A 23,060-nucleotide genomic window follows, 5' to 3' on the forward strand; every position below is an offset into this window, starting at 1 on the left:
ATAAATTATTTCCTTGGCAATCTAGCTAAAAGCAGCTCAAGTATTGTTTTGAACGTGTCTCGTCGTCAACAGCAAATCATACATTCAAATTTCATCATTTTATCCAGAAGCGCAAAAATTCAATTGTTTTTCCAGGATATGAGCCAGTGTTCGATACTTCGTCGAATCCTCCGAACAAATTCTGACGTTCGTCGATAAAAATTTACATTTTCTATCACTTAACTCCTGTAGGAATCTTGACACGATACTGATTTTGTTTCTAGGGCGACAACGTTAATATCTGAGTCGTGAGTGGCAAAAAATATCTCGTTTGTAAACAAACGCTTGTTATTTTCGTTCAAGTGCATTTATATCAAGCAATTCACAATCAACAAGTACTCCACTGATTGTTCTCCTGTCTTGTTGCTAGGACGTCGACGTTGTAAAAACACAACAAATTCCAAACCAAAGGGTCCACCCTAATTGCTTTGTTCTTCACTGTTACCTCTGCGTGTGTAGTTTCTGTACAAGTTTTGCATATTATGATTTTTCGTAGCGAGAAAAACAGCAAATGTGTTTTCTGTCGAGTTTCGGAAAGTTGTTGCGGCGAAATTAGTTGCCTAATTAGGAACTTAATTTTGAAAGTTTCAAAGTAGCCCACGCAATAATAATAATTAGGTTTTATTGCTCGATGGGAATGTTTTCACCAGATTACATTTTAATCGGATGGAAGTGTATTAAGTGTATTAATCTACAACTTCATAACTCAAACTTCGCGTTTGATGTGGAGGTCGATTAGAGGGCTACCTCACGCAAAAATCCATTCCCAAGGTTCCGAATATGCTTGGCACGCTTTCGGAAGGAATTCATATTTCCCAATTAAAAAACGAAAATAAATGTCTAATCTAGATATGCCGATGCGTTGCAACTTCCTCTCTTAAGCAAGTACTCCACGCACATTCGATGGGTTCCAAATCAGGGCCACGAGCTGTCCACGATACTGCGTTAATGAGCTCCTTGGACTGTCAGCCTTGAAATTTCTTTTTAGTTTCTACTTGCTGGTGTGTCAGCGCTTTATCAATGCGAAGCGATTATAATCTATATTTGACTTCCAACTACATAACTGCTTAATGGTTGTCTTGCAGTACCAATCGGGTTAGAAAATACATTTTATTTTTATTTGTTTATTTTGGCAAATTTAGTAATAGAAAAAATAAAACGATGAAATAAATAAGATACAAGACAGATATGACAAGAAAATCTAGCCAAATGTGGCTCCAAGGGCTTTCAAATTTCCTTATGTCCATATAATTATATCTTCGCAACATTATTATTCTCATGGCACCCTATCTGCTTGTGTATGTTTTGTAAACAGTGCAATTATAAATTGCGCAAAGTCACTCATCCGTCGAGTACAGTTTTAGAATCAAAACAAAATTCGCTCGTCAAGCACTTAAAAAAATCCGATTTTATCAACTAAGTCACTTCAAACGTTTTCATTGTGTAAAAGTCCAATCATTATTTTCATTCGATTATTTACCTGGTGACAGTGTTTGCTAAAACATGATCAAATATTTACTCGCGGTGACAGTGCTTTTCGTTGGGGTGTATTCAACACCGATTAAGCTCAAAGAAGCTCCAAGCTGCCAGGTAACAGTGGCAACAATCGATAGCGTTCACTTGTGTTTGTTTATGTTTCAGGCTTGCCATCCTGTTGATCCGGACAAGATTAATGTACATCTGATAGCACATTCTCACGACGACGTCGGATGGCTGAAAACTGTTGATCAATACTTTTACGGAAGTAAATGTTGTGAAAAATGATTTTTCATTTAAATCTATTGGAACATTTTTAGGCCATCCCGAAATACAACGCGCCGGAGTTCAATACACCATTTCGTCAACAATAGAAGCCCTCAAGGGTGATCCTGATAGAAGGTGGAGTACTTCAGCTCTTATCTCTTAATATGAATGTTTTCCGGAAATGAGACCACGTTTCTGATGCAGATATATCCAAGTGGAAACAGCTTTCTTCTGGAAATGGTGGCAGCGTCAATCTGACCGTATCAAGCAAGATGTGATTGATCTGACCAACAGTGGCCAACTGGAATTCACCAATGCTGCTTGGTCTCAGAACGACGAAGCAGGAACCAATTACCAGTCAATTATTGATCAATTCACAGACGGTCTTAGGTGTCTATCACACTTATATCAAAAAATTCCACTTTGAAAATTTGATAATTTGATAATAGATTCATCAACGAAACAATTGGGCAATGTGGGGCGCCAACTATTGGGTGGCAAGTCGACCCCTTCGGCCACAGTCGCGAACAAGCTTCGCTATTTGCGCAGTTCGGCTTTGACGGCGACTTTTTTGGCAGAATTGACTACAGCGACCTAAAAACCAAAAGAGACAACAAAGATATGGAAGTTGTGTGGCAAGGCAGTGCCAATTTGGACAACACCAACATCTTCACAGTTGTCTTTCCCGACGGATACGGTCCTTTGGGTGGTTATTGCTACGACATACAGTGCGGAGATACAGTCTTCAATGATGATGAATCTAGTCCAGACTACAACGTTCCCCAAATAGTGGGTGCGTTTCAGGAGAGATTGGACCAACTGATTACGTATTATCGCACCAACAATATCATCATTCCGATGGGAACCGACTTTCAGTTCCAATCCGCCGAAAAAAACTTCATCAACATGGACAGAATGATTGCGTAAGTTGATTCACTAATACAGATTTGGTTCTAAATTTGGTCTCCAGAGGGTTCAAGGACAATGATAGATACAACGTGCTCTACTCGACGCCATCTTGTTACATCAAAGCTGTCAATGAAGCTGCTGCTGCTCAGGATGTAGAGTTCACTGTCAAAACCGATGACTACTTTCCGTATGCATCAGACACGCACGCATACTGGGCCGGCTACTTTACCTCTAGGCCTAATCTCAAACGGAACGAGAGATTGGGAAACAATTTGCTACAAGTAATACATCCCCCGCACCAAGAAGAATTTTCTTTTACAAATTGATATATTGCAGGCGGCCAAACAGTTGGCTTCCTTTTCAAAAGTCAACGGAGTCGATCATGACCAAGATTTAAGTTACTTGAAACGGGTCATGGGAATTTTGCAACATCACGACGCCATCACTGGAACGTCAAAAGAGAACGTTGCCCAAGACTACATCAGGCTCTGGGCTAATGGTGTGAAAAAAGCTGAGCCCACTTTCAGTGTCATTACGTAAACATCTAGTCGGTTGGTTTAGCAAATTGTGACTAACCTTCGTTTCAGAGATCTACTCAAAAAAGATGCTTCCGCTGACATCAATTTGAACTTGGAAACCTGCCTACTGGCGAATGTCAGCATATGTGAACCAGCTAGATCTGATCGTTTCGCTGTAACTGTTTACAATCCTCTTGAGCGTCCTGTCACTCATTACGTGCGTATTCCTGTACCCGATGGTAGCTACAAAATCACAGGACCCGATGGTAGTATTTTAAACTTATTACGTAGACATTCTATTCTTGCTTTTATCAGGTGAAGTACAATCTGACCTTCTCGATAGCATTTCCTCCTTCGATTACGTAGATGATGATATTGGAAGTACCAATCCAAAAGAACTAGTTTTTGCCGCAAGTGATCTACCAGGATTCGGGGTCAAATTGTATTACGTTGAGAAGACTGCTAGTAAATCCGAACCGATCAAATCCACACCAAAGCTCAAATTTGGAACTGACGTAATGAGTTAAACTAAAGTGGTACTAAAGCTTCAGAGTTGTTGTTTCAGGAAACTGGATTTGAAATAGACGACGACACTGGTCTGTTGAAATCGGTCACAATGAATGGACAAACCGTGGACATCACCCAACAATTCTTCTACTACAACGGTTTCAATGGTGACAACAATGGTGCAGATAATCAAGCGTCTGGCGCTTACATCTTCCGACCGATTGAGAATTCAAGCACCGTTGTCGGTGACACAGTTTCCGTTACTTCAACTAGTGGCAATCTTGTAGACGAAGTCCGTCAGCAAGTCAACGATTGGGTCACACAAATAATTAGAGTCTACAAAGGTGGAAACGACAATTACATCGAGTTTGATTGGCTCGTTGGTCCCATCGAAGTGTAAGTTTGCAATCCAAGCTCTGAACCAACTAATATTTTTTTCCAGAGATAGTGACAACGGAATCGGAAGAGAAATCGTCAGCAGATTTACGATTAACGACTTCGACAACGCTGACACATTCTACACAGACGCCAACGGCCGCGAGTTACTTAAAAGACAACTTAATAAACGGTACGACTACGAGTACGACTCTACTCTTGAACCAATCGCCAGCAATTACTACCCTATCACTTCTAAAATCGTGTTACAAGACGAAAACAAAAATCTTGAAGTGGCGCTTCTTAATGATAGAGCTCAAGGAGGTTCCAGTTTACAGAGTGGCCAAGTAGAAATAATGGTAACGTTCTTGTCGGAAACATTTTCCACTTATTAAATATTTGAAAAATAGGTGCACAGGAGACTACTCGTAGACGATGCCAAAGGTGTCGGTGAAGGTTTGGATGATTACGAGTTTGATCAAGGCGTAGTTGCTCGAGGTCAACTCTATCTCGTGGTCGGTTCTGCTAGTTCTGATGGTGGTGATGGCAAATCAACAGCTGCACAAGAACGAGAGTTAGCCTTGAAGAAATTGCTCGCTCCTCTGGTACTAGTCGCCGATGCTTCATCTGACGATTTCTCCTTGGACAACGTCCAAACCAATTTCAACTTCAATGTAAAAATTTTATAGAGCTCCCAACGAATACTTTCAATTGTCAATTACATTTTTAGTTTGAGGGTCTCAAAGCAACCCTTCCTGACAACGTTCACATCGTGACTCTCGAGCCTTGGCAAGATGATAGTTTCATTTTGAGACTCGAACACATTTTGGAAAAGAATGAAGACGATAACCTTTCGCAAAGCGTCACAGTGGATTTAACAGTATAGCTTTATACACTTTACGTTTGTGTTCAATACCAGAATTTTATTTTAGGGTTTATTTTCGCTATTTGACATTACCGAAATTAGAGAAACTGCGCTTGCCGCTAATCGATGGTTGGATGAGCTCCAAGCGAAAGAGAAATATGTTTGGAACATCAAAGGTGGAGGAAAAGCTAGCAACAACAGATCCACTCCCGCGGTAAAAGCTGACGAACTTCAAATATCCTTGGAACCGATGCAAATTCGTACTTTCGTCATCAAAGTGTCAAAAACCCACTAGTTAACTTGTTTTAACAGACAATAAAATATTATCTGCCTTTTGGTGTTGTTTACGATTATCCTGCATCTTTCAACTTAGCAACAAAGATTATCAAACGAGTTATCAAATCACGACCAGCTTATTGTTTTTTTTTCTCTTGTTCTTATCGAAACAGATCTAACTTTATCACTTATCCAGATTAAAAGACATTGTAGTTAAGAGTATTATTATCAATGTAATTCATCACAAAAAAATCAACATTGTTTAATGAGACATGAGTAAATATTTACTCGCGCTTGCAGTGCTTTCCACGGGGGGATACTCATCCCCTGTTAAACTGCCAGGTGCTCAAAGTTGTCAGGTAAGTTGATATTTGGAATTTCCTTAACCGTACATCGATCAGGTTCGCCTTTCCTGTCCAAAAACTACACAAACCGTTCAATTCGCTACACAATTATGTCTAACGACCAATTACAAAGTCCATACGCTTCATTCTAGACTTGTCATCCCGTCGATCCCGACAAAATCAATGTACATCTCATACCCCATTCGCACGATGATGTCGGATGGCTGAAAACTGTTGATCAATACTTTTACGGAAGTAATTCTCGCGAAAAATCATTTTTCAGTTAAATCAATTCAAACATTTTTAGGCTTTCCCGAAATACAACGCGCTGGAATTCAATACACCATTTCGTCAACAATCGAAGCTCTCAAGGCTGATCCTGATCGAAGGTGAAGTACTTTCAACTCTTATCTGTTATTATTTATACTTTCCTTCGGAAATAATAACAAGATTCTGATTCAGGTATGTCCAAGTGGAAACAGCTTTCTTCTGGAAATGGTGGCATCGTCAACCCGACAGTATCAAGCAAGATGTGATTGATCTGGCCAACAACGGCCAACTGGAATTCACCAATGCTGCTTGGTCTCAGAATGACGAAGCCGCAACCAATTACCAGTCAATTATCGATCAATTCACCGACGGTCTTAGGTGCCTATCACACTTATATCAAACATTTTCAACTATCAAAATTTGATAATTGGCAGATTCATCAACGAATCAATTGGGAAATGTGGAGCACCAAGTATTGGGTGGCAAATCGACCCCTTCGGCCACAGTCGTGAACAGGCTTCACTCTTTGCACGGTTCGGCTTCGACGGCGTATTTTTTGGCAGAATTGACTACAGCGACCTAAGCACCAAAAGAGCCAACAAAGACATGGAAGTTGTGTGGCAAGGCAGTGCCAATTTGGACAACACCAATCTTTTCACTGTTGTTTTTCCCGACGGCTACGGTTCGTTGTCGGGCTTTTGCTACGACATCCAATGTGCAGATTCGATCTTCGACGACGACGAGTCTAGTCCAAACTACAACGTTCCCGTAATAACGGGTGCGTTTCAGAAAAGACTGGAGCAACTGATCACGTATTACCGCACTAATAATATTGTAATTCCAATGGGAGGTGACTTTCAATTCCAGTCCGCCGAAAAAAACTTTATCAATATGGACAGAATGATTGCGTAAGTTGATTCACTAAGAAAGATTTGGTTCTAAATTTGGTCTCCAGAGGGTTCAAGGATAATGATAGATACAACGTGCTCTACTCGACGCCATCTTGTTACATCAAAGCTGTCAATGAAGCGGCTGCTGCTCAGAATGTAGAGTTCACTGTCAAAACCGATGACTTCTTTCCGTATGCATCAGAAACGCATGCATACTGGGCCGGCTACTTTACCTCTAGGCCTAATCTCAAACGAAACGAGAGAATGGGAAACAATTTGCTACAAGTAATACATCCGCCGCACCAAGAATTTTCTTTTACAAATAGATATATTGCAGGCGGCCAAACAGTTGGCTTCCTTTTCAAAAATCAACGGAGTCGATCACGACCAAGATTTAAGTTACTTGAAACAAGTAATGGGAATTTTGCAACATCACGACGCCATCACTGGAACATCAAAAGAGAATGTTGCCCAAGATTATATCAGACTCTTGGCCAAGGGTGTGACAAAAGCTGAGCCCGTTTTCGGTGTCATAACGTACGGTATTGGCCAATCAGTAACCAATCTCGACTAATCTTCGTTTCAGAGATCTACTCAAAAAAGATGCTTCGGCTGATATCAATTTGAACTTGGAAACCTGCTTACTGGCAAATATCAGCATTTGCGAACCAGCTAGATCTGATCGTTTTATTGTAACTGTTTACAATCCTCTTGAGCGTTCTGTCAATCATTACGTGCGTATTCCTGTACCTGATGGTAGCTACAAAATCACAGGACCTGATGGTAACCTCTTGCACTTGCTACGCATAAAATCGACTCTTTCTTTTATCAGGTGAAGTACAATCTGACCTCGTCGATAGCATTTCCTCCTTCGATTATGTAGATGATGACATTGGTAGTCTTAATCCAAAAGAATTAGTTTTTGGTGCGAGTGACTTGCCGGGATTCGGAATCAAATTGTATTACGTTGAGAAGATTGCTAGTAGATCCGAACCGATTAAATCTATCCCAAAACTCAAGTTTGGAAGTGATGTAATGAACTAAGACAAAGTGGTGTCGCTCTGAAGAATTAACGTTTTAGGAGACTGGATTTGAAATCGACGAACAAACTGGTCTTTTGAAATCGGTCACAATGAATGGACTGACTGTGAACATCACTCAACAATTTTTCTACTACAATGGTTTCAATGGTAATAACTTTGGTGCAGATAATCAGGCATCTGGTGCCTACATCTTCCGACCGCTTGAGAATTCAAGCAATGTCATCAGTGACTCTGTTTCGGCCACCTCAACTGGTGGCGATCTTGTAGACGAAGTTCGTCAGAAAGTCAATGATTGGATCACGCAAATAATTAGAGTTTACAAAGGTGGAAACGACAATTATATCGAGTTTGATTGGCTAGTGGGTCCCATCCCAGTGTAAGTTCCCAATTGAAGCTCTAACTCAACTAATAGATCTTTGCAGAGATACTGACAACGGAATCGGAACAGAAATCGTCAGCAGATTTACTGTCGGCGACTTCGACAACGGAGAGTCGTTCTACACAGACTCCAACGGTCGCGAGTTGATTAAGAGACAACTCAACAAACGGTACGACTACGAGTACGACTCTTCGCTTGAACCAATCGCAAGCAACTACTACCCCGTCACTTCTAAAATCGTAATCAGAGACGAAACAAAGAATCTGGAAGTGGCACTTCTTAACGACCGAGCCCAAGGAGGTGCCAGTTTGCAGAATGGCCAAGTAGAATTAATGGTAATGTTCTCTTCGAAAGACACTTTTCGTCTACTAAAAATTTGAAAAAAAGGTCCACAGAAGACTCCTCAAAGACGACGCCAAAGGTGTCGGTGAAGGTTTGGACGATTACGAATTTAATCAAGGCGTAGTTGCTCGTGGTCAGCACTACCTCGTTGTCGGTTCTGCTAGTTCTGATGGTGGTGATGGCAAATCAACAGCTGCACAAGAACGAGAGTTAGCCTTGAAGAAATTGCTCGCTCCTCTGGTACTAGTCGCCGATGCTTCATCTGACGATCTCTCCTTGGACAACGTCCAAACCAATTTCAACTTCAATGTAACAATTTTATCGAGCCCCAAATGAATATTTTCAATTGTCAATTAAATTTTCAGTTTGAGGGTCTTAAAGCAACCCTTCCTGACAACGTTCATATCGTGACTCTCGAGCCTTGGCAAGATGATAGTTTCATTTTGAGACTCGAACACATTTTGGAAAAGAATGAAGACGATAACCTTTCGCAAAGCGTCACAGTGGATCTAACAGTATGACTTTATACACTTTGCGTTTGTATTCAATACCAGAATTTGATTTTAGGGTTTATTTTCGCTATTTGACATTACGGAAATCAGAGAAACTGCGCTTGCCGCTAATCGATGGTTGGATGAGCTCCAAGCGAAAGAGAAATATGTTTGGAATATCAAAGGTGGAGGAAAAGCTAGCAACAACAGATCCTCTCCTGCGGTAAAAACTGATGAACTTCAAATATCCTTGGAACCGATGCAAATTCGTACTTTCGTTATCAAAGTGTCAAAAACCGACTAGTTAACTTGTTTACTGGACAGTAAAATATCTTGTCTTATTGATTTCATTTGCTTATGATTATTCTCCATTCCCCATCTTATAGTTAGTAAAAAAAGCTATTACAATGCAGTTCATTGTTTTGTTCGATTACACAAAGCTCGAACTCTTTCAAAAAGCGTCACAATGAATTTAACATTATGACTTTATATTTAGGTTGGCATTCAATGCCAGAGTCACACCAGCGGTTAAGCAATGGATAGATGAGTTCCAAACTAAAGGGGATTATGTTTGGAGTATTAAAGGTGTTAGAGAAAAAATCTGTCAAGAACAGATTCACTCTCTCGATTAATGGCGACGAACTTCAGATATTAACCAACTGCGTAGTTGAATAGTGTCACTGAGCAATAAAATTGATTATCCGAATTTGATTTCGTTTTTGATTTCTCTCCATTCCTCATCCTAGCAACAAACGTTATCAAATCACGACCAGTTCATTGTTTTTCCTGATTCTTATCGAAACAGATCTAACCTTATCGCTTATGCCACTCGAAGCAAATTGTACTTAAGAGCTTCATCAAAATAATTCCGTCATTAACAAGATAGACATTGTTTAATGAGACATGATTAAATATTTACTCGTGCTAGCAGTGCTTTCCGCTGGGGGATTCGCATCCCCTGTTAAACGGCCGCGTGCTCAAAGCTGCCAGGTAAGCAAGCAATTCGCATTTCCTTAAGCGTACACCGATCTGGTTTGTCTTGTCCAAAAAGCAAACAAACCGTTCGATTCGTTGCACCATCGTGTGCAAATACAAAATCCACATGCCTCATTCCAGGCCTGTCATCCCGTGGATCCCGACAAAATTAATGTACATCTCATACCCCATTCCCACGATGACGTCGGATGGCTGAAAACTGTTGATCAATACTATTACGGAAGTGAGTTTTCGATAGGCCATTGTGAGGCCCTAAAAATCAATCCGTTACATTTTTAGGTCACAGCGATATACAAAGGGCCGGAGTACAATACATTATTTCGTCGACAGTGGAAGCACTCAAAGCGGATCCGGATAGAAGGTAAGTTATCCAAATTCAAGGTCGCGCTCTCTAGTGCTGATTGAAAACAAGTTGTCTCTATGGTGATAAACTGATTAAACCTTGAATCAGATTCGTTCAAGTGGAGACGGCATTTTTTTGGAAGTGGTGGCAACACCAGCCGGACAATCTCAAACAGGACTTTATCAATTTGGTCAACAATGGACAACTGGAAATCATCAACGCCGCTTGGTCTATGAACGATGAAGCTGCCACAAACTATCAATCCACCATCGACCAGTTCACTTACGGTCTTAGGTACTTCCAAACTTTCCTTCGTCTTCTTCCACTATCTTCTAAATTCCCGTAGAACCATCAACGACACCGTCGGCACTTGCGGAACTCCGAGAATCGGTTGGCAGATAGATCCTTTCGGACACAGTCGAGAACAAGCGTCGATTTTTGCCCAGCTGGGCTACGATGGTGTATTTTTTGCCCGAATCGACCACGACGATCGCGACCAAAGGATCGCTGACAAAACCATGGAAGTGGTATGGCAAGGAAGTGCCAATTTGGACAACGCAAACATCTTCACTAACGTCTTCCCCGAATTCTATTACCCTCCATCTGGCTACTGCTTCGACATAGAATGTGGCGACGAAGTACTCAACGATGACGAGGCAAGTCCCGATTATAATATCCCAAGAAAAGTGGACGATTTTCTGTCAAAAGTGCAAGAGCTGGCCAGTTATTACCAAACGAACAATCTCCTCATTCCTATGGGCGGAGACTTCCAGTACCAATCCGCCGAGAAAAATTTCGTCAACATGGACAAACTTATCAGGTAAGATAAAGACAAAATCAATTGATTTGGAAAGTGTAATAACACTCGATTTAGCGGCTTCCAAGGCAACGACCAAATCAATTTGATCTATTCGACTCCCTCGTGCTACATTCAAGCCGTCAACGACGAAGCTGCTTCCAAAAATATCGAGTTTACTGTCAAGACCGACGACTTCTTCCCGTACGCCTCGGAGTCTCACTGTTACTGGACTGGATACTTTACTTCGCGTCCCAACGCCAAGAGATTCGAAAGAACGACAAATAATATCTTGCAGGCAGGAAAACAACTCGCGGCGTTCTCCAAAGTCAAAGGCAACGACCAGGAAGACAGTTTAACGCTCTTGAAACAATCTGTAGGAATCTTGCAACATCACGACGCCATCACTGGAACGGCGAAAGCTGCTGTGGCCAACGATTATGCGAGGTTGTTGGCAAAAAGCATAAAGAGAGCTGAGCCGTCATTGGGCAACATTGTCACGTAAGCCTTCGACTAAACGGGAGTCATTTTGAAAAGAAATGAGATTTCAGGGATCTACTCAAGAAAGATTCTTCTTCTGACATCAACCTAAACCTGCAAACCTGCTTGCTGGCGAATGTCAGCATATGTGAACCAGCTGCATCTGATCGTTTCGTTGTGACTGTTTACAACCCTCTTGAACGTCCTGTCACAGATTACGTGCGTATTCCTGTACCCGATGGTAGTTACACAATCACAGGACCTGATGGTAAGTTCTTGCACTGCTAAGCACAAAATCTACTCTTTCTTTTGCCAGGTGAAGTGGAATCTGACCTCCTCGACAGCATCTCCTCCTTCGACTATGTAGATGATGATACCGGAAGTCCAAATCCCAAAGAACTAGTTTTTGCCGCAGCTGATCTCCCAGGATTTGGACTCAGATTGTACTATGTTGAAAAGACGTCCAGTAAATCCGAACCGATTAAGTCCACTCCTAAGCTCAAATTTGGAACTGACGTAAGGAGTTAAACTAAGGTGGTACTGAAGCTTCAGAGTTGTTGTTTTAGGAAACTGGATTTGAAATCGACGACGGCACTGGTCTTTTGAAATCGGTCACAATGAATGGACAAACCGTGGACATCACCCAACAATTCTTCTCCTACAACGGTTACAATGGTGAAAACGATGGTGCAGATAATCAGGCATCTGGTGCTTACATCTTCCGACCGCTTGAGAATTCAAGCAATGCTGTCGGTGACACAGTTTCTGTCACCTCAACTAGTGGCAATCTTGTAGACGAAGTCCGTCAACAAGTCAATGATTGGATCACGCAAATAATTAGGGTCTACAAAGGTGGAAACAACAATTACATCGAGTTTGATTGGCTAGTGGGTCCCATCCCAGTGTAAGTTTCCAATTCAAGCTCTAACTCAACTAATAGATCTTTGCAGAGATACTGACAACGGAATCGGAACAGAAATCGTCAGCAGATTTACTGTTGGCGACTTCGACAACGGAGAGTCGTTCTACACAGACTCCAACGGTCGCGAGTTGATTAAGAGACAACTCAACAAACGGTACGACTACGAGTACGACTCTTCACTTGAACCAATCGCAAGCAACTACTACCCCGTCACTTCTAAAATCGTAATCAGAGACGAAACAAAGAATCTGGAAGTGACACTTCTTAACGACCGAGCCCAAGGAGGTGCCAGTTTGCAGAATGGCCAAGTAGAATTAATGGTAATGTTCTCTTCGAAAGATAGTTTTCGTCTATTAAAGATTTGAAACTAGGTCCACAGAAGACTACTCAAAGACGACGCCAAAGGTGTCGGTGAGGCACTCGACGATCAAGAATTCGGACAAGGAGTAGTTGCACGAGGTCAAATCTATCTGGTTGTGGGTTCTACTGATTCTGACGGCGGTGATGGCAAATCGACAGCTGCGCAAGAACGAGAACTAGCCTTGAAGAAACTTCTCACTCCGCTGGTACTAGTCGGTGATGCGTCTTCGGACGACTTGTCTTTGGACAACATTCAAAGCACCCTCAACCTCAACGTAATACTAATCTCTTTTTTAACTATTTCTTCTAATTGTGATTGACGCAGTTTGACGGTTTGGCAAAGACGCTCCCTGACAACGTCCACATTCTAACTTTGGAGCCTTGGCAGGAAGACTCTTACATTCTGAGACTGGAGCACATTTTGGAGAACAACGAAGACGACTCGCTGTCTCAAGCCGTCAGCGTGGACCTATCGGTACTCACAAAGACGGTGCTTGGGGATGGTCTTAATAAGAATGTTTCAGGGTTTGTTCAGTCTCTTTGAAGTAACCGAGATTAGGGAGACAACTCTTGGGGCTAATCAGTGGTTGGACGAGTTCGAAGCTAAAGAAAAATATGTGTGGAACGTCAAAGGCGGCGGCAGTGTTGTCAACAACAAGCCGAGTGCAGCTCCAAGAGCTGACGAGATCAGTCTGAATCCGATGCAGATTCGTACGTTCGTCGTGAAGGTGGCGGCTAATTGATATTGATGGTTTAGGGATGTCAGTTTGAAAGGGAATAAAACATATGTAGCAAATCTCTCGAGTTTTCTTATTTCTTTTCATTCTCTTGGTCTAGATGGTGACAATAATACTCGTATATCCCTGAAGGGTACGTGGCTCGCTCGTAGCGTTCCATTAATCCCGACGAACCCCTTTCACGGTCCGGCATCCCCAAGAGTCAAGGGCACTCGATCGGCAGTGTCGTTCGGGTTTTATCATTTTTCCATATTAAATTCCTGCCGCACTACACGCCCCAAGATCCTGTTTACGAGCATCTCTATGCTGAAAAGGCACCCATTGATTCTGAAACGGCGCTAACTCCAATATATCACACTCCGGGGCTCCGGTGCGGCAGCTTTATGCCCGGCATTGTCTCCGGTCCCTTTCCGGGAGGGGTGCTGGTGACGTTTCCAGCCGTCGGTGACGTAACGATGCCAAAACCGACGCCTGCGTCGACATATTCACGGTCGGCCCGATCGACTCGACGCTCAGCTAAGCCGGGAACATCAGTTCTCGGTCAGCAGTGGGAAAGCGCGCTTTTCTCGCCGACGCTGTCATGTTCTGTGGCGGCACTCATTTTCCGGATTGTTGCGCCGCCTCCGGTCCCATCTCGCGCTTCTAGGTGTGCACCTGGGGGGCCCGCTCCCGACCCAGCCACGGTGCGACTGATCCTGCGATTTTTCAGGGGGTGGGATGCTCGACGCTGCTCCTCTTAAATGACTTGCGGCACTTTTAAGGTATTTATGACTTCTCTGTGGTATCCCCGCACAAAAAACAACACAACCACTCGATGGAGACACTCTCACATGTAAACATGGCCGATTTTTCGGCTCTTTCACCCCGGCGCGTCTCCCAAACTGCAGATCCAACGGAGAGACAAGTCGTCGACGCATTTTAGGCCTAAAAACCCCACAATCGATACATTCCACGAAGCGAGGCGCAAAAACAATTTCCCAAAAAAGCTCGTTACAAGCTTTGTTTTTATTTACCGCGTTCTCATGCCACGTCCGGAGGTTATTAAACTTGGATATGAAATGCATGACAGTGTGTATGTAAATGAGGCTTAAGCTATTTTACCATAAAAACACTTTTTTCTCTGGTGGAGAATTCGTAATCACTCTGGCAAGGTTTTCGAGTAAAAAATTGTATTTCTATTTTAAAAATTGCCATGATAAATGTACTAGGTTAAGGAGTGTCTCAAAATGAGGTTGATATATTTAAAATTATTTATGGGCTTGATGGATCGAAATAAAAATGTGCGCTAAAAATATAGGTGTGTCCCCTGACTCACCTTGTAAAAATAAAAAGTCGCAGTGGCGGTGTTTTTGTGCAAACTGGGAACGACTTTGTTGACAATTACCGAGAAAATTAAAAGAAAACACCGAAATCGACGAAACTGTAAACAGGAGAAGTTTCGGCAAACGTGTTTTGGATGGAACTACTGTTCAGAGATTATGTTTCAACGAAACTTAAGAAGACAACAGAAAATAATTCAATTTCTGACAAGATGATTACTTCTCTCGTAACGTACGTAACACAAAGAAAATCGTATTTTCGAAAAATGACCGCACACTTTGGCAAACATCAATTTTTTAAATTTAGCAAACAACAAATCTTAATTCGTATCAATGTTACACTCATTTTTTACGAAACAGCTGCTTTGGTGTGGAAAAATCGCCGATAATGACATGCCAACCTTTACTAAAATGTATTTTCTTGTGTTCCTTGCGTAAGCAATTTACCAAAAACCATGTTTTGTTAAACGAAGCATCTATTATTACGTCAACAAAGCCACGACGATAGTTTCCCTACGGTATTAAACTGTGGCTTCACTTACCTTTCTCGTCTCCGCAATTACTCCTTCCGGCTGACCTTTTCTTTGTGTTTTTTAACTCCACCCGAATTTTGTGTACCTAACTCAACTAATAACCCGTGTTTATGGGGCCCTTTTGTGTTCACGACGTGACATTTTTCAATTAATTCCAAAATGTTTACCTTCAATTCTAACCTAAAAATATTGTTATGGAGCAACCCCAATATTGACAAACACATCTTTATGGCCTTTTTGTGATGACTTTACCAAACTATCGTGAACAAACACCGTAAATTCTTCACGGAACTGCAACAAATCAACCAGAGCGTTTGACACCAAAACGGTACCAACCGCTGAAAATTAAATCTCCAGATTGGAACGACTAATCCGAGAAATAAATTGTTTAAAACTAATTACAATGATTTGAGAAGAAAATGATTTATTGCTAAAGCTTTTAAATAATGTCAGTGGAGTGTTTGTGGTAGGAAAGGTGAGTTGGCATTTCTTACAGTATAATACAGTATGGAAACTGTCATTATCGTAATTGGCAAGAAAATTTGCTTTGTTTCTTTTAAAATAAACTTTGATAAATAGGGAGTGGAGAGACGTCAACTCTTGATCCATTTATAACACGAATTGTGAAAAATATTCAAACCCGCCCCCACGTTTCCATCAACATGTCAAATTCAGATTTTCATATTCTAAGCCTCCGCTCGCGGAGAAAACTACTCATGAAATAAATTCGCCGTGTTCCCACAATTCGCCTTTGTATAAGTAATCTGAGTGTGGAGCCATAAAACTTTTATTGTGATTATTCTTCACCATCAGAAAACAATTTCGGTAGACATAAAGATGACCAAATAGCGTGATTTCTCGGTATTTACGACGCCATTACAACTGGTGTAACTCTTCCGTTCGCTGATAAAAACCGATAAAGCAATTTGATTGTGTGAATTTTTTAAAGGAACCACGAGGGAAAAGTCCTCCGTTACAGATTGCTCTAGATTAACTAATCCTGCAGGCTGACGCTTGACACATGACCGTCTTCTGTTCGTTGTAACCGTAAAAACTTCCCAACTTTATAGAGAAACTTTCCAGACGTCTTCAATCCACCTTCGGTCTCGTAATAATCGCTGCAGTTGCAGAAAACGAAACTCGGGATGCAGCTACTGCAGGAAATGAATCTCCGAGCGATCGTCGCTGGACTATCAGAAATTAATCTCGGATTGATTCAGTACTTCCCCGGATTCAATTTCTTTTACGGTTTGGATATCACATTTCAGTATTTTATTTTAAAACGGGATCCTCATATCGCTGCAGAATTTTTCAATTTTGCGGCGATATTTCGACGGAACTGCAGAAAATGAAAAGTTAACAGCGAAGAGTCTTCGCGTTTAATAAAGACAAAGGGTGATGCAATCTGGAAAGAAAATATTTGCGTATAAATAGCAGGTGTTGTTTACTAAAAGAAACGTTTATTTCGAGGAATCTCAGGTTGTTTGAAAGGAAACGTCTTTGAATGCAAACTTTCCAAGTGTTTCGAGCTTCTTTCGCACAAAGGCTCTTTCGAATTAAATCATCGACGTTATTTTTGCGCGAGATGGATCTTCCAAGGAAAACATTTCTCTTTAAAAACCCCGTTTCAGTCATTTTCCTGCTTCTGAGAACTGCAATCAAACGTATCGAGATTAATCCACTCAAATACCATTTCATCCAGATGCTCCGATATGTGTCAGGATCAAGGCGGTTGAGATAGATGAGGACTTGTCGAAAATGGTAACAAGGCTTCCTTAATTGTCCTGTTTTCATCAATCATAACGGCAGAAGCTTGTTATGGAAGCACCTGCGGCACAGGACGCCAAAATTTGATAAGTGACAGTAGTGTATTCTGAAAAATGAAAGAAATTGATTGTCAAGGAGAGTTGTGAACTTATAAATATTTAAATAATTGAAAATTAGTTACTCGCGGTGATGAGACAAAAAGTTTTCCAATCAAATTAGACATGCAAACAACTCTTAAATTCAATTTTCTAATTTAAATAATTAAGGCGAAAAATTGTGTAAATAGGTGGGCGTAGATGGCGCTTTGGCCGGTTGTCCATCAATTACAATTTACGTCTGTGATCATTTCCATAAAGAGAATCAAAGAAAAAATTAGTTGGAGTTGTGTTTTTGTGCGTTTTTTTGGGTAAACTAGCCACAAAAAGTCGTTGAGAAGTTTCAAAAGCGTGCTTCCAACTGTTCTGCACCATCCACTGTTATGCTTCTCTCAGCAAGTTTTGAGGTTAGAATTGAAGTGAAATGTTGCAGAAGCACACAGCGTTATAATTACGCAACACACTAATGTTACACATTAAGTTAGTTAAAATTAAATTAACAGAACACGAACATTGGGTACGGCACGGAATGAAAAAGGCAAAACATGAAAATTAATTATTAACCATGGACAATTGACTGGTGAGTGGAATCCATAGTTTGATACAGTTTGGAAATGGTTGTCAAGATTGCGCATGTCAAAATTATTATGATCACAAGTATCTGATACTTCTGACTGTGCTCGTTTTCACCGTGCGCAATTTTTTTTTCGGAAGACAGCCATTTTTTTCAGATAATGACGACATTATTCATCCCGCGGCCAAATTAATGAAACTTTATGGTCCTCATCTCGACTTTATCCTCAGATAAATTAAACAGAGCCGAGTCGGGTTGTGCAGAAGTCCCGTCGGCCGCCTCGAGTACACACCAATAAATTGCGATTAATTTGGAGTTTATCAATTTTTGTGGAAGCGACTCCACCTATTCGTTCCGGGGAGATACCCCGGCCCGTCGATAACGACGCATTGTCGTGCCGCAGCGATCAGTCCGCCCCGTTGCCAATTAGGGCTCGTCGAAATCGGGCCGAAAGTCGATTGATCCCGTTATTAACAGCGAGATGGCATGTCGCACCACCAACTTTCTTCATCACGGGCTGCAGTTTACTGTAAACTAATCGCGACACGTCGGTCGATCGATCCGGGGCATCCTGGGGGAAATCACGATGCAGATCGTGTACTTCACCCGACTGACCCACTTTCGACTTAAGAAAGTTGATCCGCATCCTTTGTCGTGTTGGGCCCGCCCGAAATTGGGGATTAACTTGAGCCCCAATTATATTAGCGGTTTTGGGGCGCCGTGTTCTGACACCGGTTGGGGGACTTCCGATGCAGCACTTGCTCCATGATTTATTCCACAGTGGGAGCCGCGAGGGTGACTCGCTGGAGGTGAATATGCAGTTGACGTCTGACCTTTCTCCAGATGGATTTACTTTTGGAGAAATGCTATTAACTCCCGGTTCGCCCGGGGGGAAAATCCGGAGAGCCCAACGGTTTCATTTCATTACGGCGATAATAATCTAGAAGTATGGCGCAGACTATTTGTTACAAACTTCGCCATTACGCTCTCGACTTATTGTTGGCGAATCTCTCAAGGATATTAAGCCGTTCGGAGAGGCAAAAATTAAATTATCTCCCATCATACTCGTAATGTCTGGACGATAGTCTAGCACTAAGACTCAGTGGAAGTTCAGAGTTATTATAAATGTTTTTTACGGCGTAGTGGACTGTAAAAGCCACTTACAGTGTATGGCGTAATATACCTACTATAAATTGAGATGATTAGTTGGTTGCATAAAAACAAGGAGCTTTAAGACAATGTGATTTAAAATTAAAAGATTATAACCAATTTTAAGGGATTAAGTGTGAAGTGACAAGTGTGAACTGTCAAATGTCAAAACCAAAACCATAAAAACTGGACAAATATCAGGCATCCATTTGGAATTAATTCGAGATTTCATCATATTTCTTGCACCATCTTTTACCTTTTATCTTTTGATTTCTAATTTTCAACATTTTCCAAAAGAAATGAATGGACCCACTTTGAGATGCTCCCTAAGAGTACAAGGCACAAATGCCGTCCCCAATTTGGTTTAATTCTAGATTTCTTTTTATTTCTTGGATGGATCTTACATGAGAGACATTTTAGAAATTTTTAGCGGAGCTGTTTTCTTTGAAACGTGAAATTGTAATTATCTTGACACATCTCTCTAACAAGACAGGGATCTAATTGTCTTATTATCGTGCTTCTCTGCCGGCTGAAGGTTTTAAGCCAGAAAGTTAGAAAATCGTCAAACTCGCCTGATTCGCAACAATCTCATATTAAAGCAATTTGGCGGAGGACTGAAACAAGCATTTTTTCAGTTTTTACAAAACGGAAGCCGACCCTTCATTTGCATATTTGAGCCCGTTTTTATAATCGGGGTCGTGTGGGTTAACAACCCTCGTCATTTCCGCCCCTCCTCCCTAATTTGCAACAGTCGTTTTTCAAAGAAACAATTTCGCAAACTGGCCTTGGCGTTGATAAATTCGATAATTCCGTTGACTAATCAGAAAGTGACAGGTCCTCGATCCCGATTTTTCCCGGACCCTTGCACCTTGCGGGCGCGCCTCTTCCGGGCAGTCCCTCGAATTTCCGGATTGTTTGGAGATTAACCGTCCTGCTCTCCAATATCCCGGGGCCATTCAAGCCGTAAGTGGCAACACATGGGGACTTTAATAAAAGGGATGTCCGTCAATTTATTACGAGGTTTGAATTCACCCTGCGATAAGGGAAAAACGCCGGTTCAGCGCGGCGCAATCACCCTAAAAACAACACCTCATCAAATATTTCACGTGTGTCCTGAAACAACACGACCTCAACTATTTGGTTTTGAAACAAAGAATGCGCAAAGCACACTGGAGGAGGGTCGTGGGATATTCATGGATTTTGCGCGAATGTTTTCCTTCAGGTGGGTCATCAGAGGATCGGTTTGTCGATACCACTCGGAGACTGTTACACATACGGGGCGATTGCGGCTGGCCTTGAACTTCCGGTTTCTGTATCTTGCGTGCTTGGGGGATGATGGAGAGGGGTGGTAGCGTGTGACCGATTACGTCGGGATTAAAGGGATTATCGGATTTTCCGCCGAACATTCAGACGTATAATTGCTCCTGAAAAGTACACAGAAATAGAACAGCAGAAGCATTTTTAGATCCGCAGATCGCACAGATAAGACACAAGCTTGTCTTGCACGCGATCCCTTTGCCCAAGAATCGAAAAAAATTAAATTCATCTCGACGACAGCGCCACCTGTCAATATGGCCGCAGCAATGGCGTCGCTCTGGTCGCAATTTAAAAACTTACGAGATTGATTCGTCGGAGGTAACGACGAACAAGACGTCAAACTTGGAGGATTTATTTAATTTATTCAAAACGAGTCGACTCTCGAGAGAGGCGCAACTGGAGCACATGTAATGCTCTTACATCCCCATCAAACAGCAATTCAAGTTCCATCAATGCGCCAAACAGAATCGATAGCCCAATTATGAAGTAGGCAAGAATGGGGGCCAGCTATTTAGCATACACAAGTGGCTCTTCGATTCAGAGCCAATCATAGGTGAGGCGTGGCCCCATTGAGGTGAACAATTCGGAGGAAGTCGATGTAATTATGCAGCCGTCGGGGAACCACCTGAATTCGAGCCGTGACGTCGCAAATCGGATGGAAACGTTTCTTCGGGGGCCGCTTCAATAAAACAAGATTTATTACGTCAATACTGCGAAAAAGCCAAGCAGTGATACCAACGCGAGCTCCCTGGGGGAGGCTCGGCGTATCGGCTCGTTCATCTGGATACAGACGACCTGTTCCTGGAGACTGGTTAAGTGGTGGTCGGAATGGAAGCGGGTTGAAGGGCGTGGGTGCGTTGGTTAACCTGGAATTTTTTGTTGCGATTGCTTTCTGTGGTGTTAAACAAGAGAATTGGTGGAGGGGGTTGGGAAAGATGGTGGATGCGCCGGGAAATATTTCAGAGAGTTTTGACGGCTACTGGATATGAAACTTATGTTTTGACAAATTGAGGAACGCACACCATAAATTAAGCAGGAAATTTATAGGTTTCAATAATGGTGGATGCGCCGGGAAAGGTTTGAACACTTCATTAACAATTTATTGGTCCAATGAATTAAATCAAGTCTTATAATTTAATTTCGTGCGATTGCCTTTGACAAATCGATTCAAGACAACCTCAAATAAATATCTGGCGTTTGCTAAAGAGTCGATTGGACTTTTATTTTGGATGAGGTAAACCTAATCTAAGAACTGCAATAGGGTTGTTACTTATCTGGATTCTCTAAAATTTAGTAGTTGCGTATTCAAATTGCTTTAACAAATCAAAGAAAATTACAGATAACTAAGCAAATGTTATCGGATTTTCTTTATGAGTTGGATTAGATATAAAAACTTTGTTTTATAAATTTTATTGTCACCAATCAAACGTAAGGAATCGTTAATTGGTATTTCTAACATTAAGCAGGAATTTTTATCATCTTGAGTTTGCAGTTTGATGCGCTAAAAATGTTTGAAAGCATTTTATTGCAATTTATTAGTGTAGCGAATTAGTTCAAATCTTGTAATTTCATTTCGCACAGTTTCCCTTGACAAATCAAACGAAGAAAATGCGGTATTTAGCAAAAAATCGCTTGGAAATCTTAGATTTTTGTTTTAAGATGAACTAAACCAAAACCAGAAGCTACCAGAGAGCAAAGAAAAAGAAAAAACAAGCAAAGAAAAAATGAAGAAAGAACCACAAGAATGGTGGATGCGCCGGAAAATACAGTTTGATTTTGAAAGTTGTGCAAATATTTTAACCTGAGGTAGTACGTGTTAAAAGAAGTCGAAATAACCCAACTTGTCTTATACAATGTTAATGGTTTACAAGAGAATCAAAGGAATCAGTTTGTTTGGGAACCGCTGAATGAATTTTTGATAACATTAGTAAAATAATGATAAAACAGTGCCTGTAACTTATTTACAAAACAACAAAGGCTTAAACAACAAAGTAAAAAGACTGTAATTGTTAGTAAAAGCATAAAATGAAACATCAAAGAAGTACCTGCCATCGTTTGCAATGCAAGCTTCAGCACGACGTGCCCAAAAAAGCCGAATTCGATTCAGAAGGCCTGTGTTTTGACGAATTTAATGAGCGGTGTTTTGAACTCGCAGCCAAAATACAAACTGACAAACTCCCAAGACGCCGATTTCTTGTTCGTGGCTGGTTTTCAATTTCGTTGGCGGCCAAGATCGCGCTTATTCATTTCGGAACACGCGAAATAGTGAAGATGCTGCACAACGTTAACAAAGGTTCGTGCATTGGGAAGTATCCTTTGAGGAAACCTTTCACCGTAGATTTGCCGTGCTAGCTTTGAGTGTCCACGGGCTTCGCCATAGATCAAAACCATATCGGTTTTCTCCAGGTTGGTGAAAATTACTTAATTGTCAAAATTACTTAATCTTGAATTAAATGACAAGAAAAAAATTGTACAATGATTTTTTTTCACAATTTTTCATAAAACACAGTGGCCCCCAAACTTTTTTTGAAAAACTGTTAGCCTGTTTGTCTCGAAAATATCAACACAAATGTACCGTACGATCAACAATTATTTAGATAAGGGGCGGCTATGACTTTGAGAGTGACAGATTTTTCGTATCTTTGTTAATTCAGCTAATAAACGTCAAACAACTGTCACTA

General features: G+C 41.4%; 4 protein-coding genes across 7 annotated transcripts in view; all 4 read left to right on the plus strand.

Moving 5' to 3' along the window:
* The first annotated feature begins 1,469 nt into the window (after positions 1 to 1,469).
* On the plus strand, positions 1,470 to 5,288 carry LOC138135933 (lysosomal alpha-mannosidase-like). The gene is made up of 14 exons (XM_069054934.1): positions 1,470 to 1,629; positions 1,681 to 1,783; positions 1,836 to 1,917; positions 1,987 to 2,172; positions 2,232 to 2,705; positions 2,753 to 2,972; positions 3,028 to 3,227; positions 3,279 to 3,475; positions 3,525 to 3,724; positions 3,775 to 4,112; positions 4,159 to 4,450; positions 4,502 to 4,765; positions 4,822 to 4,971; positions 5,024 to 5,288. Exons 1-14 carry the CDS (start codon positions 1,543 to 1,545, stop codon positions 5,249 to 5,251), a joined length of 3,021 nt encoding a protein of 1,006 aa, XP_068911035.1. The 5' UTR covers positions 1,470 to 1,542; the 3' UTR covers positions 5,252 to 5,288.
* Positions 5,289 to 5,439: 151 nt separating this feature from the next.
* Positions 5,440 to 9,341, plus strand: LOC138135941 (lysosomal alpha-mannosidase-like). The gene is made up of 14 exons (XM_069054947.1): positions 5,440 to 5,591; positions 5,729 to 5,831; positions 5,884 to 5,965; positions 6,039 to 6,224; positions 6,281 to 6,754; positions 6,802 to 7,021; positions 7,074 to 7,273; positions 7,323 to 7,519; positions 7,569 to 7,768; positions 7,818 to 8,155; positions 8,202 to 8,493; positions 8,546 to 8,809; positions 8,866 to 9,015; positions 9,068 to 9,341. The coding sequence occupies exons 1-14, from the start codon at positions 5,505 to 5,507 to the stop codon at positions 9,293 to 9,295; spliced, it is 3,021 nt and encodes a 1,006-aa protein (XP_068911048.1). The 5' UTR covers positions 5,440 to 5,504; the 3' UTR covers positions 9,296 to 9,341.
* Positions 9,342 to 9,821: 480 nt separating this feature from the next.
* On the plus strand, positions 9,822 to 13,684 carry LOC138135961 (lysosomal alpha-mannosidase-like). Its single transcript, XM_069054979.1, has 13 exons — positions 9,822 to 9,981; positions 10,108 to 10,210; positions 10,267 to 10,348; positions 10,439 to 10,624; positions 10,677 to 11,150; positions 11,205 to 11,627; positions 11,678 to 11,874; positions 11,923 to 12,122; positions 12,173 to 12,510; positions 12,557 to 12,848; positions 12,900 to 13,163; positions 13,214 to 13,363; positions 13,413 to 13,684. Exons 1-13 carry the CDS (start codon positions 9,895 to 9,897, stop codon positions 13,629 to 13,631), a joined length of 3,015 nt encoding a protein of 1,004 aa, XP_068911080.1. The 5' UTR covers positions 9,822 to 9,894; the 3' UTR covers positions 13,632 to 13,684.
* A 476-nt stretch (positions 13,685 to 14,160) lies between these two features.
* The window catches only part of DopEcR (G-protein coupled receptor DopEcR), a 28,991-nt gene continuing 20,091 nt past the window's right edge, over positions 14,161 to 23,060 (plus strand). For 2 of the 4 annotated variants that reach the window (XM_069057748.1, XM_069057772.1), the window contains exon 1: positions 14,161 to 14,386. The gene's annotated coding sequence lies outside the window, so the exon portion shown is untranslated. Of the gene's footprint in view, positions 14,387 to 17,584; positions 17,920 to 23,060 lie in introns of those variants that run through there. The other 2 variants (XM_069057766.1, XM_069057780.1) reach the window with 1 other exon arrangement.

Source organism: Tenebrio molitor, chromosome 1 (assembly GCF_963966145.1).
Source record: "Tenebrio molitor chromosome 1, icTenMoli1.1, whole genome shotgun sequence".
NCBI classification, from domain to species: Eukaryota; Metazoa; Arthropoda; class Insecta; order Coleoptera; family Tenebrionidae; genus Tenebrio; species Tenebrio molitor.

Bases quoted from the DNA above. Each gene is read 5' to 3' on its own strand.
- LOC138135933 (XM_069054934.1), top strand. From the start codon at position 1,543: ATGATCAAATATTTACTCGCGGTGACAGTGCTTTTCGTTGGGGTGTAT. The intron at 2,706-2,752 runs GTAAGTTGATTC...TTTGGTCTCCAG, and splicing joins AACATGGACAGAATGATTGC to AGGGTTCAAGGACAATGATA. The intron at 3,725-3,774 runs GTAATGAGTTAA...TTGTTGTTTCAG, and splicing joins AGCTCAAATTTGGAACTGAC to GAAACTGGATTTGAAATAGA.
- LOC138135941 (XM_069054947.1), top strand. From the start codon at position 5,505: ATGAGTAAATATTTACTCGCGCTTGCAGTGCTTTCCACGGGGGGATAC. The intron at 5,592-5,728 runs GTAAGTTGATAT...GCTTCATTCTAG, and splicing joins CAGGTGCTCAAAGTTGTCAG to ACTTGTCATCCCGTCGATCC. The intron at 5,966-6,038 runs GTGAAGTACTTT...ATTCTGATTCAG, and splicing joins AAGGCTGATCCTGATCGAAG to GTATGTCCAAGTGGAAACAG.
- LOC138135961 (XM_069054979.1), top strand. From the start codon at position 9,895: ATGATTAAATATTTACTCGTGCTAGCAGTGCTTTCCGCTGGGGGATTC. The intron at 9,982-10,107 runs GTAAGCAAGCAA...GCCTCATTCCAG, and splicing joins CGCGTGCTCAAAGCTGCCAG to GCCTGTCATCCCGTGGATCC. The intron at 11,628-11,677 runs GTAAGCCTTCGA...ATGAGATTTCAG, and splicing joins TCATTGGGCAACATTGTCAC to GGATCTACTCAAGAAAGATT.